We start from the raw sequence: 20,713 nt of genomic DNA on the forward strand, positions 1-20,713 counted from the left end.
CGGGCGAGAGGTGGAGCAAACGAGCGGGCGAGAGGTGGAGCAAACGAGCGGGCGAGAGGTGGAGCAAACGAGCGGGCGAGAGGTGGAGCAAACGAGCGGGCGAGAGGTGGAGCAAACGAGCGGGCGAGAGGTGGAGCAAACGAGCGGGCGAGAGGTGGAGCAAACGAGCGGGCGAGAGGTGGAGCAAACGAGCGGGCGAGAGGTGGAGCAAACGAGCGGGCGAGAGGTGGAGCAAACGAGCGGGCGAGAGGTGGAGCAAACGAGCGGGCGAGAGGTGGAGCAAGCAAGGGTGGCGAGCCGTGGGGCACACAAGTGTGGCGAGTTGTGGAGCAAACGAGCGGGCGAGAGGTGGAGCAAAGGAGGGTGGGGAGAGGTGGAGGGGGGAGGAAACGGGTGAGAGCAAATTAAAGAAGGAAAACTAGTTAATGAATAAATAACTGTGCATAAAGGAAAGAGCAAGTTTGCAAATGACTGAACAAAGATGAATTAGTGAAGACAAACAAGTAAAAAAAAAAAATGAGTAAAACTGAGATGAATAAAGAATGAGTAAGCTACTGAACGAGTGAATGACAGTGAATTACATGACATCGAGCAGCGGGTGACTGCTGAATGTGTAACCTGAACGTATGTTTATTCATTTATCTGTCGTTTCACTCAATGAATGAAGCGGTCACGGTGCGGTGATGAAACTCCTGCAGATTCCCTGGGAACGTTGGCCGCTTCGCTCTTGTGATCGGCAGAAGCCCCCGAGGTCAGCCTGAATGTTACAGCATATCCTAGAGATATGGCAGGACCCTATAATAACAGCAGCACGTGGTTACACTTACGCCCACTAGGGGGCCGCCGTCTACACGGTACTTTCCCCAGATATGATCTGACACTGACTCTTCAGCCTGAAGAAGAAACGCATCAAAGCAAAAAGAGAGTAAAAAAAATAAAAAAAGATACACAGGCGCCAGATCTTACAGGATCAAACCTAAAGTGATGTCAATCCCACTGGGGCCTGTGCTGCCTCGCAGACATTAACAGGCACTTACAGGTAATGATCGGGGTCAAACTTGGCCTTTTCAGCTGCCAGACGCCGGTGCGTGCGCTCTGAGGCCGGGGTGACGTCTGGATCTCGTAAGTCAATAACATCATTCAATTCCTCCTGTAATAGCAGAGAGCAGCGTGTCATCCGGGAGCCGAACGATCCTGTACGCAGCGATGAAGAGGAGAAGAGCAGGAGCGTGTAACCGGACATCAAGATTATAAATACATAGAATATAACATGTTTTTATGGAGATCGCTGTGTATAATGATGTGCCACTTACCGTAACCCCGGTGCTTCTGTATTTGGGGGTCATCTTATACCTTAAAGAGACAACACTTTCTCTAACCAAAGACCTTCAGGTCCTCACCTTTATCCCAGCGATCAGCTGTGATCGATCGATCGGCGGCAGCACATTTCTCCTACAGTGGCCACTGCTGTTGAAGAGTGCTATTACACTGTGCCTATATACCATGGCTGAGCACAGGTCGGCAGCCTGGGGATTTCCAGGCGCTGTGAAAATACAACTCCTAACATGCCCACTCACAGCATGCTGGGCATTATAGTCCCACAACGGCTGCAGATTATAGTCATCCTCCACTTAAATAGCTGCAGCTTCTTGATGAATCGGGAGCCTTAGCATTTCCCAAGATCTCCCATTGCTGCCAGTGAACGGAAACGTTTACAGCTCATGGATGTAGGCAGTCGACGAGCCTCATAATCCTCACAGCTGAGAGTTTGCTACAATCGCATCCAAGCCGATGGCTTTTCTCTGCGCTGACACACTGTAGCAAACAATCAGGCCTTGCGAGAGATTGGGTGCCGCAGAAGCACGTGTGAAGTTTAAAAACAACTTACAAAAAAAAATTGTACACATTTTCAATTTTTGGATGCAAACAAGAAGGTTCATTCACTGACTGCAAGCAGAGATCCTGAAAATGGAGACGCAACTTGTATTAGAAAGTCAGCAAAAAGTTTTCGCTCTGACAAGAGGAGTGGGTAATACTGGAATAAAATATGAAGACAGCCGGAGCGCGAACATCCCCGAGAGGCGGAAGTTGATAGACATCAGCAATTAGGCAGCAATTAGTAAGACAGCAGCAATATTCGGTAATGAGGGGATACAGACCAGCAGATAAGGGTGGCACCGCCGCAGCTATATACTGCGCTGCCCGTATATCTCCTCTGTGCCACAGGGGCATCATACCGCACACCTGAAGCCTCCCGAACACGCCGGCACGCAGGTTCCCGAAACCATAGCCGCAATGTGAGTGGAGGGCATCGCTGGACGCTTCTTCAAAGGGCGTCTGCTCTATCTGCCAATCAAACTCTTCCTCGTCCTCTTCAGGGGCTTCACTTGCAGAACCTGAAATACAAAAGTGATTGACAACAAGTAAAAAAAATGAGTCGTACGATTCTTGCTAAAACCGTTCTTAGTTTCCAATGATTCGGACAATGCAGAATTAAAGGGATTATCCCTTTTATTTAAAAATTGACGTTTGTATTAAATCGATCAATTGTTATTACAAGCTTAAAAAGGCCGTGGAGCTTGTGCGAGCGCTGCGGCGTCTTCAGAGTTAAGGTGGCAGGCAGGCTCGTACTTAGCGATGAGGATTATATCCAGCACCGCCGCTAAGGAGAGCGCAGCACCGGAGGGAACAAAACGCCTGTGAGCGGAGACGAGCATTCAAGGGGCCGCAACACTCACACGGGTGATCCAAGAATTGGACCCACGACGATGTAACATTGATGGCCTAATGATATAATATCAATTTAAAAATGGTCAATGCCCGCTTCCCTGAGGACTATGGATAGTGAAAGGGTTAATAGGGGCTTCTCCAATGAACTAAGACAATGGAAGGGTTAATATTAGCTTTTCTAATAGGCTGGGGAAGTGGAGGATTTAATGAATGCTACTCTGGTGGACTAGGGCAGTGGAGGGGTTAATTCTGGCTTCCCTGGTGCACTAGGGTAGTAGTGGGGACAATGCCTGCTTTCCTGCTGGATTAGGGTAGTGGAGGGATCAATACCGGCTTCCCTGATCGACTAAGGTTGTCGAGGGTTTCATCAATGCTTCCCTGGAGGACTAGGGTAGTAGATGGGTTAATCTGGCTGCTGTGGTGGACTAGGGTTGTAGAGGGGTTAATCCTGGCTGCTATGGTGGACGAGGGTAGTAGAGGGGTTAATCTTGGCTGCTGTGGTGGACGAGGGTAGTAGAAGGGTTAATCTGGCTGCTGTGGTGGACGAGGGTAGTATAGGGGTTAATTCTGGCAGTTGATGTGGACCAGGGAGGTAGAGGGGTATAAGGCTGTGTGCACACGATGCGGATTTGCTGCGGATCCGCAGCGGATTTTTCCGTGCAGAAACGCTGCAGATCCGCACTGTGATGTACAGTACAATGTTTTCAATGGGGAAAAAAAAAAAGCTATGCAGATGGTGTGGAAAAATCAGTGCGGAATTGCTGCGGATTTCAAAGAAGTGCATGTCACTTCTTTTGTGCGGATCTGCAGCGTTTCTGCACCCCTCCATGATAAAAATCCGCAGTGGCAAAAATCGCAGAAAATCCGCATCAATTCCGCATAAAAACCGCACAAAATCCGCATAAAAACTGCGACTGCAGATTCTGCCAGGAGATGCGGATTTTGTGCAGAAAATTCTGCACCTCTTTTCCTACGTGTGCACATAGCCTAATACTGGCTGCTATGGTGGACGAGGGTAGTAGATGGGTTAATTCTGGCAGTTGTGGTGGACTAGGGTAGTAGAGGGGTTAATCCTGGCTGCTCTTCTGGATGAGGGTAGTAGAGGGGTTAATCCTGGCTGCTCTGGTGGACGAGGGTAGTGGAGGGGTTAATCCTGGCTGCTCTTCTGGATGAGGGTAGTGGAGGGGTTAATCCTGGCTGCTTTGGTGGACGAGGGTAGTGGAGGGGTTAATCCTGGCTGCTCTTCTGGATGAGGGTAGTAGAGGGGTTAATCCTGGCTGCACTGGTGGATGAGGGTAGTGGAGGGGTTAATTCTGGCAGTTGTGGTGGACTAAGGTAATAGAGGGGTTAATCCTGGCTGCTCTTCTGGATGGGGGTAGTGGAGGGGTTAATCCTGGCTGCTTTGGTGGACTAGGGTAGTAGAGGGGTTAATCCTGGCTGCTCTGGTGGACGAGGGTAGTGCAGGGGTTAATCATGGTTGCTCTGGTGGACGAGGGTAGCGGGGTTAATCCTGGCTGCTCTACTGGATGAGGGTAGTGGAGGGGTTAATTCTGGCTGCATTGGTGGATGAGGGTAGTGGAGGGGTTAATTCTGGCTGCTCTTCTGGATGAGGGTAGTGAAGGAGTTAATCTTGGCTGCATTGGTGGATGAGGGTAGTGGAGGGGTTAATCCTGGCTGCTCTGGTGGACGAGGGTAGTGGAGGGGTTAATTCTGGCTGCTCTTCTGGATGAGGGTAGTGGAGGGGTTAATCTTGGCTGCATTGGTGGATGAGGGTAGTGGAGGGGTTAATCCTGGCTGCTCTGGTGGACGAGGGTAGTGAAGGGGTTAATCTTGGCTGCATTGGTGGATGAGGGTAGTGGAGGGGTTAATCTTGGCTGCTCTGGTGGACGAGGGTAGTGGAGGGGTTAATCCTGGCTGCTCTGGTGGACGAGGGTAGTGGAGGGGTTAATTCTGGCTGCTCTTCTGGATGAGGGTAGTGGAGGGGTTAATCCTGGCTGCACTGGTGGACGAGGGTAGTGGAGGGGTTAATTCTGGCAGTTGTGGTGGACTAAGGTAATAGAGGGGTTAATCCTGGCTGCTCTTCTGGATGGGGGTAGTGGAGGGGTTAATCCTGGCTGCTTTGGTGGACTAGGGTAGTAGAGGGGTTAATCCTGGCTGCTCTGGTGGACGAGGGTAGTGGAGGGGTTAATCATGGTTGCTCTGGTGGACGAGGGTAGCGGGGTTAATCCTGGCTGCTCTACTGGATGAGGGTAGTGGAGGGGTTAATTCTGGCTGCATTGGTGGATGAGGGTAGTGGAGGGGTTAATCCTGGCTGCTCTGGTGGACGAGGGTAGTGAAGGGGTTAATCTTGGCTGCATTGGTGGATGAGGGTAGTGGAGGGGTTAATCTTGGCTGCTCTGGTGGACGAGGGTAGTGGAGGGGTTAATCCTGGCTGCTCTTCTGGATGAGGGTAGTGGAGGGGTTAATTCTGGCTGCTGTGGTGGACTACACTGTGTGCAGAATTATTCGGCAAGTTATATTTTGATCACATGATACTTTTTATACCTGTTGTCCTACTCCCAGCTGTTCAGGCTTGAGAGCCAACTACCAATTAAGTGAATCAGGTGATGTGCATCTCTGTAATGAGGAGGGGTCTTGTCTAATGACATCAGAACCCTATATAAGGTGTGCGTAATTATTAGGCAACTTCCTTTCCTTTGGTAAAATGGGTCAGAAAAGAGATTTGACGGCTCTGAAAAGTCCAATATTGTGAGATGTCTTGCAGAGGGATGCAGCAGTCTTGAAATTGCCAAACTTTTGAAGTGTGATCACCGAACAATCAAGCGTTTCACGGCAAATAGCCAACAGGGTCGCAAGAAGTCTGTTAGGCAAAAAAAGGGGCAAAATAACTGCCCATGAATTGAGGAAAATCACGCGTGAAGCTGCCAAGATGCCATTTGCCACCAGTTTTGCCATATTTCAGAGCTGCAACGTCACTGGAGTAACAAAAAGCGCAAGGTGTGCGATACTCAGGGACATGGCCAAGGTAAGGAAGGCTGAAAAATGACCACCTGTGACCAAGAAACAGAGAGCTCCACTCCGACTCAGACGCCAGCAATGTGGAGGTGGAGTACTGGTATGGGCTGGTATCATCAAAGATGAACTTGTGGGACCTTTTCGGGTGGAGGATGGAGTGAAGCTCAACTCCCAGACCTACTGCCAGTTTTTGGAAGACAACTTCTTCAAGCAGTGGTACAGGAAGAAGTCGGTATCGTTCAAGAAAAACATGATGTTCATGCAGGACAATGCTCCATCACATGCCTCCAACTACTCCACAGCGTGGCTGGCCAGTAAAGGTCTCAACGAAGAAAAAATAATGACATGGTCTGAACCCTATAGAGAACCTGTGGTTCCTTATAAAATGTGTGATCTACAGGGAGGGAAAACAGTCCACCTCTCGGAACAGTGTCTGGAGGCTGTGGTGGCTGCTGCACACGATGTTCATCGTAAACAGATCAACAACTGACAGAATCTATGGATGGAGGCTGCTGAGCGTCATCATATAGAAAGGGGGCTATATTGGGCACTAATTTTTTGGGGTTTTGTTTTTGCATGTCAAATGTTTATTTCTAAATTTTGTGCAGTTATATTGGTTTACCTGGTGAAAATAAACAAGTGAGATGGGAACATATTGGTTTTTATTAAGTTGCCTAATAATTCTGCTCCGTAATAGTTACCTGCACAAACAGATATCCTCCTAAGATACCAAATCTAAAAAACCCCACTCCAACTTCCAAAAATATTAAGCTTTGATATTTATGAGTCTTTTGGGTTAATTGACAACATAGTTGTTGATCAATAATAAAAATAATCCTCTAAAATACAACTTGCCTAATAATTCTGCACACAGTGTAGGGTAGTAGAGGGCTTAATCTGGCTGCTCTGGTGGACTAAGGTAGTAGAGGGGTTAATCCTGGCAGCTCTGGTGGATGAGGGTAGTGAAGGGGTTAATCTGGCTGCTCTGATGCACTAGGGTAGTAGAGGGGTTAATACTGGCTGCTCTGGCAGAAGAGGAGTTAATCCTGGCTGCTGTAGCGGACTAGGGTAGTAGAGGGGTTAATCTGGCTTCTCTGGTAGTAGAAGGGTTAATCTGGCTGCTCTGATGGACTAAGGTAGTAGAGGGGTTAATCTGGCTTCTGTGGTGGACGAGGGTAGTAAAAGGGTTAATTCTGGCTGCTGTGGCTGACTAGGGTAGTAGAAGGGTTAATCTGGTTGCTGTGGTGGACTAGGTTAGTAAAAAAGTTAATCCAGGCTGCTCTAGGGTAGAAGAGGGGTTAATCCTGGCTGCTGTGGTGGACTAGGGTAGTAGAAGGGTTAATCCTGGCTGCTCTGGTAGAAGAGGGGTTAATTTGGCTGCTCTGGTGGACTAGGGTAGTATTATTATTATTATTATTATTATTATTATTTATTTATATAGCACCATTGATTCCATGGTGCTGTACATGAGAAGGGGTTACATACAAGTTACAGATATCACTTACAGTAAACAAACTAACAATGACAGACTGATACAGAGGGGCGAGGACCCTGCCCTTGTGGGCTTACATTCTACAGGATGGTGGGGAAGGAGACAATAGGTTGGGGGTTGCGGTAGCTCCGGTGTTGGTGAGGCGGTAGCTTCGGTAGTGATGAGGAGGCAGCGGGGTCAGTGCAGGCTGTAGACTTTCCTGAAGAGATGGGTTTTCAGGTTCCGTCTGAGGGATCCGAATGTGGTTGATAGTCGGACGTGTTGGGGCAGAGAATTCCAGAGGATGGGGGACATTCGGGAGAAGTCTTGGAGGCGATTGGATGAGGAGCGAATAAGTGTGGAGGAGAGAAGGAGGTCTTGGGAGGACCGGAGATTACGTAAGGGAAGATATCGGGAGATTAGTTCAGAGATATAAGGAGGAGACAGGTTATGGATGGCTTTGTAGGTCAGTATTAAAAAAAATATTTAGAATTGAGAGTCCTCAGTGGTTGATACCTTTTAATGGCTAACTGAAAAGATGGTAACAAATTGCAAGCTTTCGAGACTACATACGTCTCTTCATCAGGCAAAGACTAAAACAAATTCTGAAGAATCACATATTTATGCACAACATAGTATAGAAAAAAAGGTAAAAGGTATCAACCACTGAGAACTCTCAATTCTAAATATTTTTCTATCTACTGGCTAACACGGTACCAACATATATTTCTTTCCTAGGTCAGTATTAGTAATTTGAACTGGATACGCTGAGGGAATGGGAGCCAGTGAAGAGATTTGCAGAGGGGGGAAGCGGAGGAGTAGCGAGGAGAGAGATGAATTAGTCGGGCAACAGAGTTAAGGATGGACTGGAGAGGTGCAAGAGTGTTAGCAGGGAGGCCGCAGAAAAGGATGTTGTAGTAGACAAGGGGGGAGATGATGAGGGCATGTACAAGCATTTTAATAGATTGACGGTTGAGGAAAGGACGGATTCTGGAGATATTTTTGAGCTGGAGGCAACAGGAGGTGGACAGAGCTTGGATGTGCAGTTTGAAGGACAGGGCAGAGTCAAAGGTTACTCTGAGGCAGCGGACTTCCGGTACGGTGGAAAGCATGATGTCATTGATTGCGATAGATAGGTCAGGTAGTAGAAGGGTTAATCCTCGCTTCTCTGGTAGAAGAGGGGTTAATCCTGGCTGATCTGGTAGAAGAGGGGTTAATCCTGGCTGCTCTTCTGGATGAGGGTAGTGGAGGGGTTAATTCTGGCTGCTCTTCTGGATGAGGGTAGTGAAGGGGTTAATCTTGGCTGCATTGGTGGATGAGGGTAGTGGAGGGGTTAATCCTGGCTGCTCTGGTGGACGAGGGTAGTGGAGGGGTTAATTCTGGCTGCTCGTCTGGATGAGGGTAGTGGAGGGGTTAATCCTGGCTGCTCTGGTGGATGAGGGTAGTGGAGGGGTTAATTCTGGCTGCTCTTCTGGATGAGGGTAGTGGAGGGGTTAATTCTGGCTGCTGTGGTGGACTACACTGTGTGCAGAATTATTAGGCAAGTTGTATTTTGATCACGTGATACTTTTTATACATGGTGTCCTACTCCCAGCTGTTCAGGCTTGAGAGCCAACTACCATTTAAGTAAATCAGGTGATGTGCATCTCTGTAATGAGGAGGGGTGTTGTCTAATGACATCAGAACCCTATATAAGGTGTGCTTAATTATTAGGCAACTTCCTTTCCTTTGGTAAAATGGGTCAGAAAAGAGATTTAACGGCTCTGAAAAGTCCAATATTGTGAGATGTCTTGCAGAGGGATGCAGCAGTGTTGAAATTGCCAAACTTTTGAAGTGTGATCACCGAACAATCAAGCGTTTCACGGCAAATAGCCAACAGGGTCGCAAGAAGCGTGTTAGGCAAAAAAAGGGGCAAAATAACTGCCCATGAATTGAGGAAAATCAAGCGTGAAGCTGCCAAGATGCCATTTGCCACCAGTTCTGCCATATTTCAGAGCTGCAACGTCACTGGAGTAACAAAAAGCGCAAGGTGTGCGATACTCAGGGACATGGCCAAGGTAAGGAAGGCTGAAAAATGACCACCTGTGACCAAGAAATAAAAGATAAAATGCCAAGACTGGGCCAAGAAATATCTTAAGACTGACTTTTCAAAGGTTTTCTGGACTGATGAAATGAGAGGGACTCTTGATGGTCCAGATGGATGGGCCAGAGGCTGGATCAGTAAAGGGCAGAGAGCTCCACTCCGACTCAGAGCCAGCAAGGTGGAGGTGGGGTACTGGTATGGGCTGGTATCATCAAAGATGAACTTGTGGGACCTTTTCGGGTTGAGGACGGAGTGAAGCTCAACTCCCAGACCTACTGCCAGTTTCTGGAAGACAACTTCTTCAAGCAGTGGTACAGGAAGAAGTCGGTATCGTTCAAGAAAAACATGATTTTCATGCCGGACAATGCTCCATCACATGCCTCCAACTACTCCACAGCGTGGCTGGCCAGTAATGGTCTCAAAGAAGAAAAAATAATGACATGGCCCCCTTGTTCACCTGATCTGAACCCCATAGAGAACCTGTGGTTCCTTATAAAATGTGAGATCTACAGGGAGGGAAAACAGTCCACCTCTCGGAACAGTGTCTGGAGGCTGTGGTGGCTGCTGCACGCAATGTTCATCGTAAACAGATCAAGCAACTGACAATCTATGGATGGAAGGCTGTTGAGGGTCATCATAAAGAAAGGTTGGCTATATTGGGCACTAATTTTTTGGGGTTTTGTTTTTGCATGTCAAATGTTTATTTCTAAATTTTGTGCAGTTATATTGGTTTACCTGGTGAAAATAAACAAGTGAGATGGGAACATATTGGTTTTTATTAAGTTGCCTAATAATTCTGCTCCGTAATAGTTACCTGCACAAACAGATATCCTCCTAAGATAGCTAAATCTAAAAAAAAAACAAAAAACACTCCAACCAAAAATATTAAGCTTTGATATTTGAGTCTTTTGGGTTAATTGACAACACAGTTGTTGATCAATAATAAAAATAATCCTCTAAAATACAACTTGCCTAATAATTCTGCACACAGTGTAGGGTAGTAGAGGGCTTAATCTGGCTGCTCTGGTGGACTAAGGTAGTAGAGGGGTTAATCCTGGCAGCTCTGGTGGATGAGGGTAGTGAAGGGGTTAATCTGGCTGCTCTGATGGACTAGGGTAGTAGAGGGGTTAATACTGGCTGCTCTGGCAGAAGAGGAGTTAATCCTGGCTGCTGTAGCGGACTAGGGTAGTAGAGGGGTTAATCTGGCTTCTCTGGTGAACGAGGGTAGTGAAGGGGTTAATCTGGCTGCTCTGATGGACTAAGATAGTAGAGGGGTTAATTTGGCTTCTGTGGTCGACGAGGGTAGTAAAAGGGTTAATTCTGGCTGCTGTGGCTGACTAGGGTAGTAGAGGGGTTAATCCTGGCTGCTGTTGCGGACTAGGGTAGTAAAAGGGTTAATCTGGCTGCTGTGGTGGACTAGGGTAGTAGAGGGGTTAATCCTGGCTGCTCTGATGGACGAGGGTAATAGAAGGGTTAATCTGGCTGCTGTGGTGGACTAGGGTAGTAGAAGGGTTAATCCTGGCTTCTCTGGTAGAAGAGGGGTTAATTTGGCTGCTCTGGTGGACTAGGGTAGTATTATTATTATTATTTATTTCTATAGCACCATTGATTCCATGGTGCTGTACATGAGAAGGGGTTACATACAAGTTACAGATATCACTTACAGTAAACAAACAATGACAGACTGATACAGAGGGGCGAGGACCCTGCCCTTGCGGGCTTACATTCTGCAGGATTATGGGGAAGGAGACAATAGGTCAGGGGTTGCAGGAGCTCCGGTGTTGGTGAGGCGGTAGCTTCAGTAGTGATGAGGAGGCAGCGGGGTCAGTGCAGGCTGTAGGCTTTCCTGAAGAGATGGGTTTTCAGGTTCCGTCTGAAGGATCCGAATGTGGTTGATAGTCGGACGTGTTGGGGCAGAGAATTCCAGAGGATGGGGGACATTCGGGAGAAGTCTTGGAGGCGATTGGATGAGGAGCGAATAAGTGTGGAGGAGAGAAGGAGGTCTTGGGAGGACCGGAGATTACGTGAGGGAAGATATTGGGAGATTAGTTCAGAGATATATGGAGGAGACAGGTTATGGATGGCTTTGTAGGTCAGTATTAAAAAAAATATTTAGAATTGAGAGTCCTCAGTGGTTGATACCTGTTAATGGCTAACTGAAAAGATGGTAACAAATTGCAAGCTTTCGAGACTACATACGTCTCTTCATCAGGCATAGACTAAAACAAATTCTGAAGAATCACATATTTATGCACAACATAGTATAGAAAAAAAGGTAAAAGGTATCAACCACTGAGGACTCTCAATTCTAAATATTTTTCTATCTACTGGCTAACACGGTACCAACATATATTTCTTTCCTAGGTCAGTATTAGTAATTTGAACTGGATACGCTGAGGGAATGGGAGCCAGTGAAGAGATTTGCAGAGGGGGGAAGCGGAGGAGTAGCGAGGAGAGAGATGAATTAGTCGGGCAGCAGAGTTAAGGACGGACTGGAGAGGTGCAAGGGTGTTAGCAGGGAGGCCACAGAAAAGGATGTTGCAGTAGTCAAGACGGGAGATGATGAGGGCATGCACAAGCATTTTAATAGATTGACGGTTGAGGAAAGGACGGATTCTGGAGATATTTTTGAGCTGGAGGCAACAGGAGGTGGACAGAGCTTGGATGTGCGGTTTGAAGGACAGGGCAGAGTCAAAGGTTACTCCGAAGCAGCGGACTTCCGGTACGGTGGAAAGCATGATGTCATTGATTGCGATAGATAGGTCAGGTAGTAGAAGGGTTAATCCTCGCTTCTCTGGTAGAAGAGGTGTTAATCCTGGCTGCTCTGGCGGATTAGAGTAGTAGAGGGGTTAATCCTGTCTTCTCCAAGAGTAGAGGGGTTAATCCTGGCTGCTCTGGTAGAAGAGGGGTTAATCCTGGCTGCTGTGGTGGACTAGGGTAGTAGAAGGGTTAATCCTGGCTGCTCTGGTAGCAGAGGGGTTAATCCTGGCTGCTGTGGCGGACGAGGGTAGTAGAAGGGTTAATCCTGGCTTCTCTGGTAGTAGAGGGGTTAATCCTGGCTGCTGTGGTAGTAGAGGGGTTAATCCTGGCTGCTGTGGTAGTAGAGGGGTTAATCTGGCTGCTGTGGTAGTAGAGGGGTTAATCTGGCTGCTGTGGTGGACTAGGGTAGTAGAGGGGTTAATCCTGGCTGCTCTGGTAGTAGAGGAGTTAATCCTGGCTGATGTGGCGGACTAGGATAGTAGAAGGGCTAATCCTGGCTGCTCTGGTAGTAGAGGGGTTAATCCTGGCTGCCCTGGTGGATGAGGGTAGTAGTGGAGGGGTTTATTCTGGATTCTCTGGTGGGCTAGCGTAGTACAAGGGTTAATCCTGGCTGCTCTGGTAGTAGAGGGGTTAATCCTGGCTGCTGTGGTGGACTAGGGTAGTAGTGGAGGGGTTTATTCTGGATTCTCTGGTGGGCTAGCGTAGTACAAGGGTTAATCCTGGCTGCTCTGGTAGTAGAGGGGTTAATCCTGGCTGCTGTGCTGGACTAGGGTAGTAGTGGAGGGGTTTATTCTGGATTCTCTGGTGGGCTAGCGTAGTACAAGGGTTAATTCTGGTTTCTAGGAGGACTAGGGTAATGGCAGGTGGGAGAGGGCAGGTAATGCCTGATTTTCTGCAGAATGAGGGTATGTTTCCACAGGGCGTATTCCTTCAATATTTGCTGTGGATTGGACGCTGCGTACAGATGTTACAGCACAGTGGAGAGGATTTTATGAAATCCCGTCTCCACTATGTGTGCACGGACGCATCCAGCGGCCCTGCGTAACCGGACATGTGGCGCGTCTTTATAGACCGCAGCATGTCTATTTATCTTGCAGAGATGCTCTGTCTCCCCAAGATAAATAACAGTCTATGTATAGGATGCGGTGATTCATTCAAGGAACACATGCGGAATCACCGCACGTACAAAAGGGGGCAGCACTTTGGGCGGAGCGGGGTATCTCCTGCGTCCAAAGCGCTGGGACTCTGGACTGTGGACACATACCCTTAGGGTAATAGAGGACTTCCCTGGTGGACTAAGAACATAGACGGGTAATGCTGGCTCAATAGTAGACGAGGGTTATGTAGGGGTTAATACTGGCATTTCCTGGTGGAGTAGGGCAATAGAGGGGTTAATATTGGCTTCTCTGGTGGTCTACGGATCTGCATTAGGGCATCTTCTGTCCTGGAGGGCTAGAGCTACCCTTGCGTTATATGAACAGCCATTAAATTGGATGCAGAGGAGATGCTGGACGGCTGCAGGAAGCATACACAAACTATTCTGCTATACCCTACATCAGCCACTTGGTGGCACTGCTGCAAACTCTGCAGGAAACAGCAATGCAATCGGTGATCCAGTGATCTGATCACAGTGGGATCCTTCATTTCTGTATTACCCCCTCACAAAGCAGCGAGGGGACATGGCAGGGACTTGTGTTCTTCAGCTCTGCTTGCTCCTGCATAAATCAGCTTTAAGGATGTCCCAGAGGTGGACTCTCCTTCCCTGGCTAAGCAAGGCAATTAATAATGTTGCTTTACCAGCACACATCCCTCCATCCCACGTAAGCCGTGCATTTCCCCAAGGATTAATGCCAGTTTGCAGTCAATAGCCGCCTCCATCCTTAACTATCCCTGGGGCCAGATAGCAGAGCGCAGACTACGGTGACTCTGGAGAAGCTCTGTATGCTCCGTGCTCCTGAATTACTCCTGCGGGATACACTTTCCCCGCGCGGGGACATCATACGAGCTCTCTGGGCAGAAAACTGCAGAGCGCCAGGAGAGCGAATATTGATCCCGGGACGTGAATTACATTGTTTATCTGCAAAACCTGTAAACTGTAAAATGTCAGAACAAGACGCGGCACCGGGGGTCTCCCCGAGTCCCAGGAAAACTGTATACAGGAGCAACTGGACAGATTACTGACACCCATTTATATCTTCAAAATAGTTGTTCCCAGCAGCTCCATCTGCCTCTCTCACAGCAGGGGCCCCAGCACCATTTTGCAGAGCTCATTTACCTGTGGGGTCCGGAGGTCCTCATCACCTCCCTCCATGATAACTTATTGATCGATGGGGGTCCCCCAACATTCCCGAGAACGTTGACCACCTCTAAATGATTTCTCTATGGGACTGTTGGAGATTGCCGAGCGGTGTACAAGGCTTTTTTTTTCCTGGCAGTCCCATAGAGAATACATGGAGAGGAGGTTTCCAGGTACGATCTCCGCTCCGTTCAGACAGGGTACTGCAGAGCCCCATTATTGGGATCACAACAGTCACACTATCAATGATCGACACTTTAATATTCTCTCATATATAGTAGGGGCTCAAAATTCCTCTTAACAGACACATCGGCTGCTGCAGATCCTCTTTTCTAGAAGGACCGAGGAGACATTCACATCATACATTGATTAATCAGAATGTGTCATTTGCACTAAAGAAGATCTGCAGCAGCTGAGGTGTGAAGCAACTTGCCCACACTATGGTAGAACACCTCCAGAGATGGAGTGTTACATGTCAGTAAGTCAGTGGTTGGCACAGAACAAACTTCTGACATAAATCGATCTCGACAAGAGGGAGAGATAAGCGGTGCCTTATATACTGCCACCTATCTCCGTATGGTCCGTTCAGATTAGAGAATGTAAGGGGAAAAAATGGCCGACATTAGAGTGTGGGGGGGTCCCCAACTCTCCTCTGACAGATGATGGGTTGAGAGGCAGTAAGGGTCCGGAGATGTAAATTTCACCACCCGATCCTTTTGGCGGTAGCGCTCTCCGATCTCACACACATACATTCAGCCGAGTGTTCCTGTGCATGGGGCGGTGTGGGAGAGATGGCGGACGTGGGAATGAGCATCGTCAGATTTACACTGGAGCCATAACTAAAGGGAAGCACTCACCCATCTCTTCAATCAAGGGTTTACACGTCCTTGCCCCCTTAGGTGCTAACAGGGACGTCAGCAGATTCAGGCCCTCAAATTGCTGTCCTGGGGTCTCTTTAGAGACTTGGAGAGTGAAAATGCCTAAAAAAAAAAGAGGCACAAATCACAGAGGTGAGCTGTAAAGAAAAGTAACCGGTCGTGAAAAAAAAAAAAAAAGACTGGGGGGAGGCGAGGGCTGTCCTGTTAATTTAAATAAGAATGGAAAGTAAGCAAAACCACACTAAAAATTTTAAAAAATTAGCAAATTTCTAACATAATTTGTGTTTTCACACCGCACCATTTGAAAGATCTTGAAAAAAGATTTAAAAAAAAAAACAAAACACACCTCTGTGGTCAGTTGCATATGGCAGTACAACCATAGACTAGAATGGACAAGATGTATTTCTCCGCCCCTCCCCCTCCTTAAAAAAAAAAAAAAAAACTTTTTTGTGTGCCCGAGAACAGGGCTCCGAGATGCCCGCTGCCCACTAATTCTTTATGGGCCTGCTGGAGCACTGTATACGACAACGGATCCATTCCAATGGGGCATTTCAGACCCAAACTCTTGGGTTGAGTGGGGGTCCGAGTGGCAAGACCGCCACCGTACCACAAGTTATCATCTATCATGTTTGCTGGGAGCACATAGGAAAATATCAGATGCACTGTAAACAGTGCGGTTTGCATTTGTAGCATTTTTTGTACATCCTTTGTGCATTTTTGTTATATGCTTTTCCCATACATGTGTCAATAAATAAAACCCACAAAGAATTTAAAAAAAACAACAAGTTTAAGGACGCCGCTAAAAAGCATATACGAAGCGTGTGATGAATTCTTACCATCATCTGCATTGTACGTGGCTTTCTGACGCCCGTCTTCCACTATCCTCCCAGGCAGCGTTAATCTAAAACCAGAAGAAAACCATGAAAAAGAAGAGAAGCCAACGGGGACCGGCCTGTCCGACTAGTCTACAGCGCAGCGTGGACCCCCGAGGGCCAGAGTGAAACATATACGGCTGGAATCGCGCAGCCGCTATCTGATACATGCTGCATGTGGATCCGGCTACATGTAACGGATGTCTGGTTCCCTTTAAGAGTCCTTTGGATAGGAAGAAATCATTGCAAATTTCAATACAAACATTTTACATGTTCATTTTTTGCACCTATTCCGCCTATTCAGTAAAATCCATAGCAAAACTGCAAAACTAACTAACTAAAATATGTTCCATCAGTGAGAACCCAGATGTGAAAAATGGATGTCTGAATGAGGCCAAAAGTGGTTTTTCTCTCACCTTAAGAAGTACGGCTTGGCATAGAACTTCAAGTCCTCTCCATCAATGTAGAGATCGAACTCAGACACTCTGGCGTAGGGAACCTTGATGGTTATAGTAAGAAAGTCTGGATCCTGCGTGATGTCAAACGCCGGAGTGATCATTGTGGATCACACTAGAAGAGAACACAAGATAGGTCACTTTGTTATATCTATTGATTTTGGACAACTAGCCACCCCACCCAACCAAAAATCAACATTCCCCAATATTAGCTCCCAGAGGATAAGAGAAAGAAAGAATCATAGAATGTTAGAGTTGGAAGGGACCTCTGGGGTCATCGTGTCCGGTCCCCTGCTCAATGCAGGAGTCACTAAACCATCATAAACAGATATCTCTTCAGCGTCTGTTTCAAGACTTTCATTGAAGGAGAACTCACCACCTCTCGTGGCAGCCTGTTCCACTCATTGATCACCCTCACCGTCAAAAAGTTTATCTAATATCTAATCTGTATCTTCTCCCTTTCAGTTTCATTCCATTGCTTCTCGTGTTTCCATGTGCAAATGAGAATAATGATGATCCCTCTACACTGTGACAGCCCTCCAGATATTTGTAGACAGCTATTAAGTCTCCTCTCGTTCTTTTTTGCAAGCTAAAACATTCCCCGATCCTTTAACCGTTCCTCGTAGCACATACTTTGCAGTCCGCTCACCATCCTGGTCGCTCTTCTCTGAACTTGCTCCACTTTTTCAATGTCTTTTTTAAAATGTGATGCCCAGAACTGGACACAGTATTCCAGATGAGGCCTGACCAAGGAGGAGTAGAGGGGGATAATTGCTTCACATAATCTAGACTCTATGCTTCTCTTACTACATCCTAGAACTGTGTTTGCCTTTTTTTTGCTGCTGCATCACATTGTTGACTCATGTGCAGTCTGTAATCTATTAGTATTCCCAAGTCTTTTTCACACGTGCTGTTGCTTAGTTCTATTCCTCCCATTCTGTAGATGTAATTTTCATTTTTCTTGCCCAGATTTAGAATCTTGCATTTCTTCCTGTTAAATACCATTCTATTAGTCGCTGCCCATTGTTCAAGCTAATCTAGATTCTTCTGAATCCTTTCACTGTCTTCTATAGTGTAAGCTATCCTTCATAGCTATGCAACGTCTGCAGATTTGATTAGTTTACCATCAGTTCCCTTATCTAGACACTTTATAAAGATGTTGAACAACACTGGCGCCAGGACAGAGCCTTGTGGTCCCCACTTGTAACACTGGGGCCAGGACAGAGCCTTGTGGTCCCCACTTGTAACACTGGGGCCAGGACAGAGCCTTGTGGTCCCCACTTGTAACACTGGGGCCAGGACAAAGCCTTGAGGTCCCCACTTGTAACACTGGGGCCAGGACAGAGCCTTGTGGTCCCCACTTGTAACACTGGGGCCAGGACAGAGCCTTGTGGTCCCCACTTGTAACACTGGGGCCAGGACAGAGCCTTGAGGTCCCCACTTGTAACACTGGGACCAGGACAGAGCCTTGTGGTCCCCACTTGTAACACTGGGGCCAGGACAGAGCCTTGTGGTCCCCACTTGTAACACTGGGGCCAGGACAGAGCCTTGTGGTCCCCACTTGTAACACTGGGGCCAGGACAGAGCCTTGAGGTCCGCACTTGTAACACTGGGGCCAGGACAGAGCCTTGAGGTCCACACTTGTAACACTGGGGCCAGGACAGAGCCTTGTGGTCCCCACTTGTAACACTGGGGCCAGGACAGAGCCTTGTGGTCCCCACTTGTAACACTGGGGCCAGGACAGAGCCTTGTGGTCCCCACTTGTAACACTGGGGCCAGGACAGAGCCTTGAGGTCCGCACTTGTAACACTGGGGCCAGGACAGAGCCTTGTGGTCCCCACTTGAAACACTGGGGCCAGGACAGAGCCTTGAGGTCCACACTTGTAACACTGGGGCCAGGACAGAGCCTTGTGGTCCCCACTTGTAACACTAGGGCCAGGACAGAGCCTTGTGGTCCCCACTTGTAACACTGGGGCCAGGACAGAGCCTTGTGGTCCCCACTTGTAACACTAGGGCCAGGACAGAGCCTTGTGGTCCCCACTTGTAACACTTGGGCCAGGACAGAGCCTTGTGGTCCCCACTTGTAACACTAGGGCCAGGACAGAGCCTTGTGGTCCCCACTTGTAACACTAGGGCCAGGACAGAGCCTTGTGGTCCCCACTTGTAACACTGGGGCCAGGACAGAGCCTTGTGGTCCCCACTTGTAACACTAGGGCCAGGACAGAGCCTTGAGGTCCCAACTTGTAACACTGGGGCCAGGACAGAGCCTTGTGGTCCCCACTTGAAACACTGGGGCCAGGACAGAGCCTTGTGGTCCCCACTTGAAACACTTCCAATTGGATGTGCAACCATTTATTACCACTCTGAGTCTTATAAGAAGGGCCCGTCCACACCACACTGTCCTATAGGATGACATTTATTCTCTTCTTACAACAGCTGAGTGTATAGGGCTCAGGGCTTCTCTATGCCCCCAGTAGGTAGATTATAAAAATAAGTGATTTTGTGTTTAACTCACCCTCACCCCATCCAGTTTTTATTCCCAATTAAAAATATATATATTTCTTCAAAAAAAGTGCTAAGAAAGTAAAATTGTTGCATGTGCGCCAAAATGGTATCAATTAATACGACTCTCACATCTCCATATAAAGAAAAAAAAAAAAAAAGATTTCAGGTCTTAGAATTAAAAAAAATAATAAATAAAGTAAATAAAAAGATTGTTTTGAAATTTTTTTTAATCACTGAATTAATAAAAAAAATTAAAACATTAACGACGCTGAAATCATCCTGCCCTGCAGTCTCATGTTACCAGGTCATTTTTACTGCACAGTAAACGCTATAAAAAGAAAAAAAAACGCAATAGCACAAAGTATATGGTCAAATGAACGGTATCGATTATAACTACAGCCTCCCCCTCCAAAAAAAAAATAAAAAAATAATAAAAATAAAAAGCAAGTGCCCTCATATGAGGGGGAAAAAAACAAATAAAAATTCTATAACTATATGATCAGCTGCAGAGGGGAGTACAGACTTTTTTGGAGGTCCAATGTTAACCCATGCGAGACAGAAAATGGCAGGTCCATACAAAACATATGATGTTGAACACATGAGACATGCTGAGACTTGTAGTTCCTCTGTTATTCCACATAGTTATCACCCAAATTTGTTCACTAGGGGGCTTCAAGTTGTGGCATTCCAACTACTGTGGAACTACAACTCCCAGCATGCAATGAATATCAATCTACGACTTCTCAGCTGGTTGTGGACTGCAACTCCCAGCATGCCCTGAGCTTCAGCCGTAAAGCCACATGTTGCACACCACCACAGCACGGTACGGTATGCTACGGCTAATAACCCACATTAGCCATAACTCCCAGCACCGGAGCTCTCCCTCCTCTCCCCGCTCACCTGCGCCACACGCTCCGCACACGCCGCGCTCCAGTTCTTACTACTTCCGGGTCTGCACGTGTTACAGAAGGAGACCAAAAGCAAAACACTGATTGGACGACTCATCCAAAGAGCCCCACCTCCTCAGGACCTCCTCACCAATGAAAGCCTAGATTAGAAATAAACGGACGGAGATTGGCTACTGACACAGTGCCTGCGGGGCGGGAAGTTCAGACATCTTGTGGTTGGCGAAAAGAAAAATGAAAGTGCCAATCAAGCGTCATGGTTGTCATAGAAACGAGAGAAAAAAAGAGCTGTGTACCATAATATAGGAAATAAAGGACAATATATAAAAGTGTATTAAATATTCTTCACTTCTTACGATCTCTGTTTGCTTTCAGTGAATAGGACCTTTGATTTTTTCACTCAGGCTCAGTACTTGTCCTGATTATGCACTAGTAAGACACAATCAGGTTTTCAGTCTTTCTTTGCGAAAAAGAATGTGCAGAGATTTTTAAAATGGCGAAAACCTGACATGTAACGAATATTACACAGCTGCACATTCCCATCAGGCCTCAATCTGCATCATGGCAGCTTTGGATTTGATGAAAGACCCCCCCATGTCAGCTATCTTTGCCTCAGGCCTCATAGATCGGTCATTTTACAATAAACGGCAATATTATAGCATTATGGTGTTCTGTATAAGCGATCGCAGGAGAACTAATAAAGAAAACTGGGAACAAAATGTTTAAATATATGAAAGTTCATA

The 20,713-nt window shown here is 47.2% G+C and overlaps 1 protein-coding gene across 2 annotated transcripts in view; it reads right to left on the bottom strand.

The window, feature by feature from the left end:
• Nucleotides 1–20,713, bottom strand: part of SHQ1 (SHQ1, H/ACA ribonucleoprotein assembly factor) — a 75,023-nt gene that overhangs the window by 47,377 nt on the left and 6,933 nt on the right. The window contains exons 1-6 of one of the 2 annotated variants that reach the window (XM_077276236.1): nt 19,966–20,079; nt 16,522–16,675; nt 16,070–16,134; nt 15,213–15,335; nt 2,245–2,396; nt 1,038–1,150 (exon numbers count right to left, since the gene is read on the bottom strand). In XM_077276236.1, coding sequence (XP_077132351.1) covers nt 1,038–1,150; nt 2,245–2,396; nt 15,213–15,335; nt 16,070–16,134; nt 16,522–16,664 — 596 coding nt within the window. In that variant the 5' untranslated portion in view covers nt 16,665–16,675; nt 19,966–20,079. Of the gene's footprint in view, nt 1–1,037; nt 1,151–2,244; nt 2,397–15,212; nt 15,336–16,069; nt 16,135–16,521; nt 16,676–19,965; nt 20,080–20,713 lie in introns of those variants that run through there. The other variant, XM_077276238.1, reaches the window with a different exon arrangement.

The sequence above is a fragment of the Ranitomeya variabilis genome, chromosome 8, assembly GCF_051348905.1.
Source record: "Ranitomeya variabilis isolate aRanVar5 chromosome 8, aRanVar5.hap1, whole genome shotgun sequence".
In the NCBI taxonomy this organism is placed as follows: Eukaryota; Metazoa; Chordata; class Amphibia; order Anura; family Dendrobatidae; genus Ranitomeya; species Ranitomeya variabilis.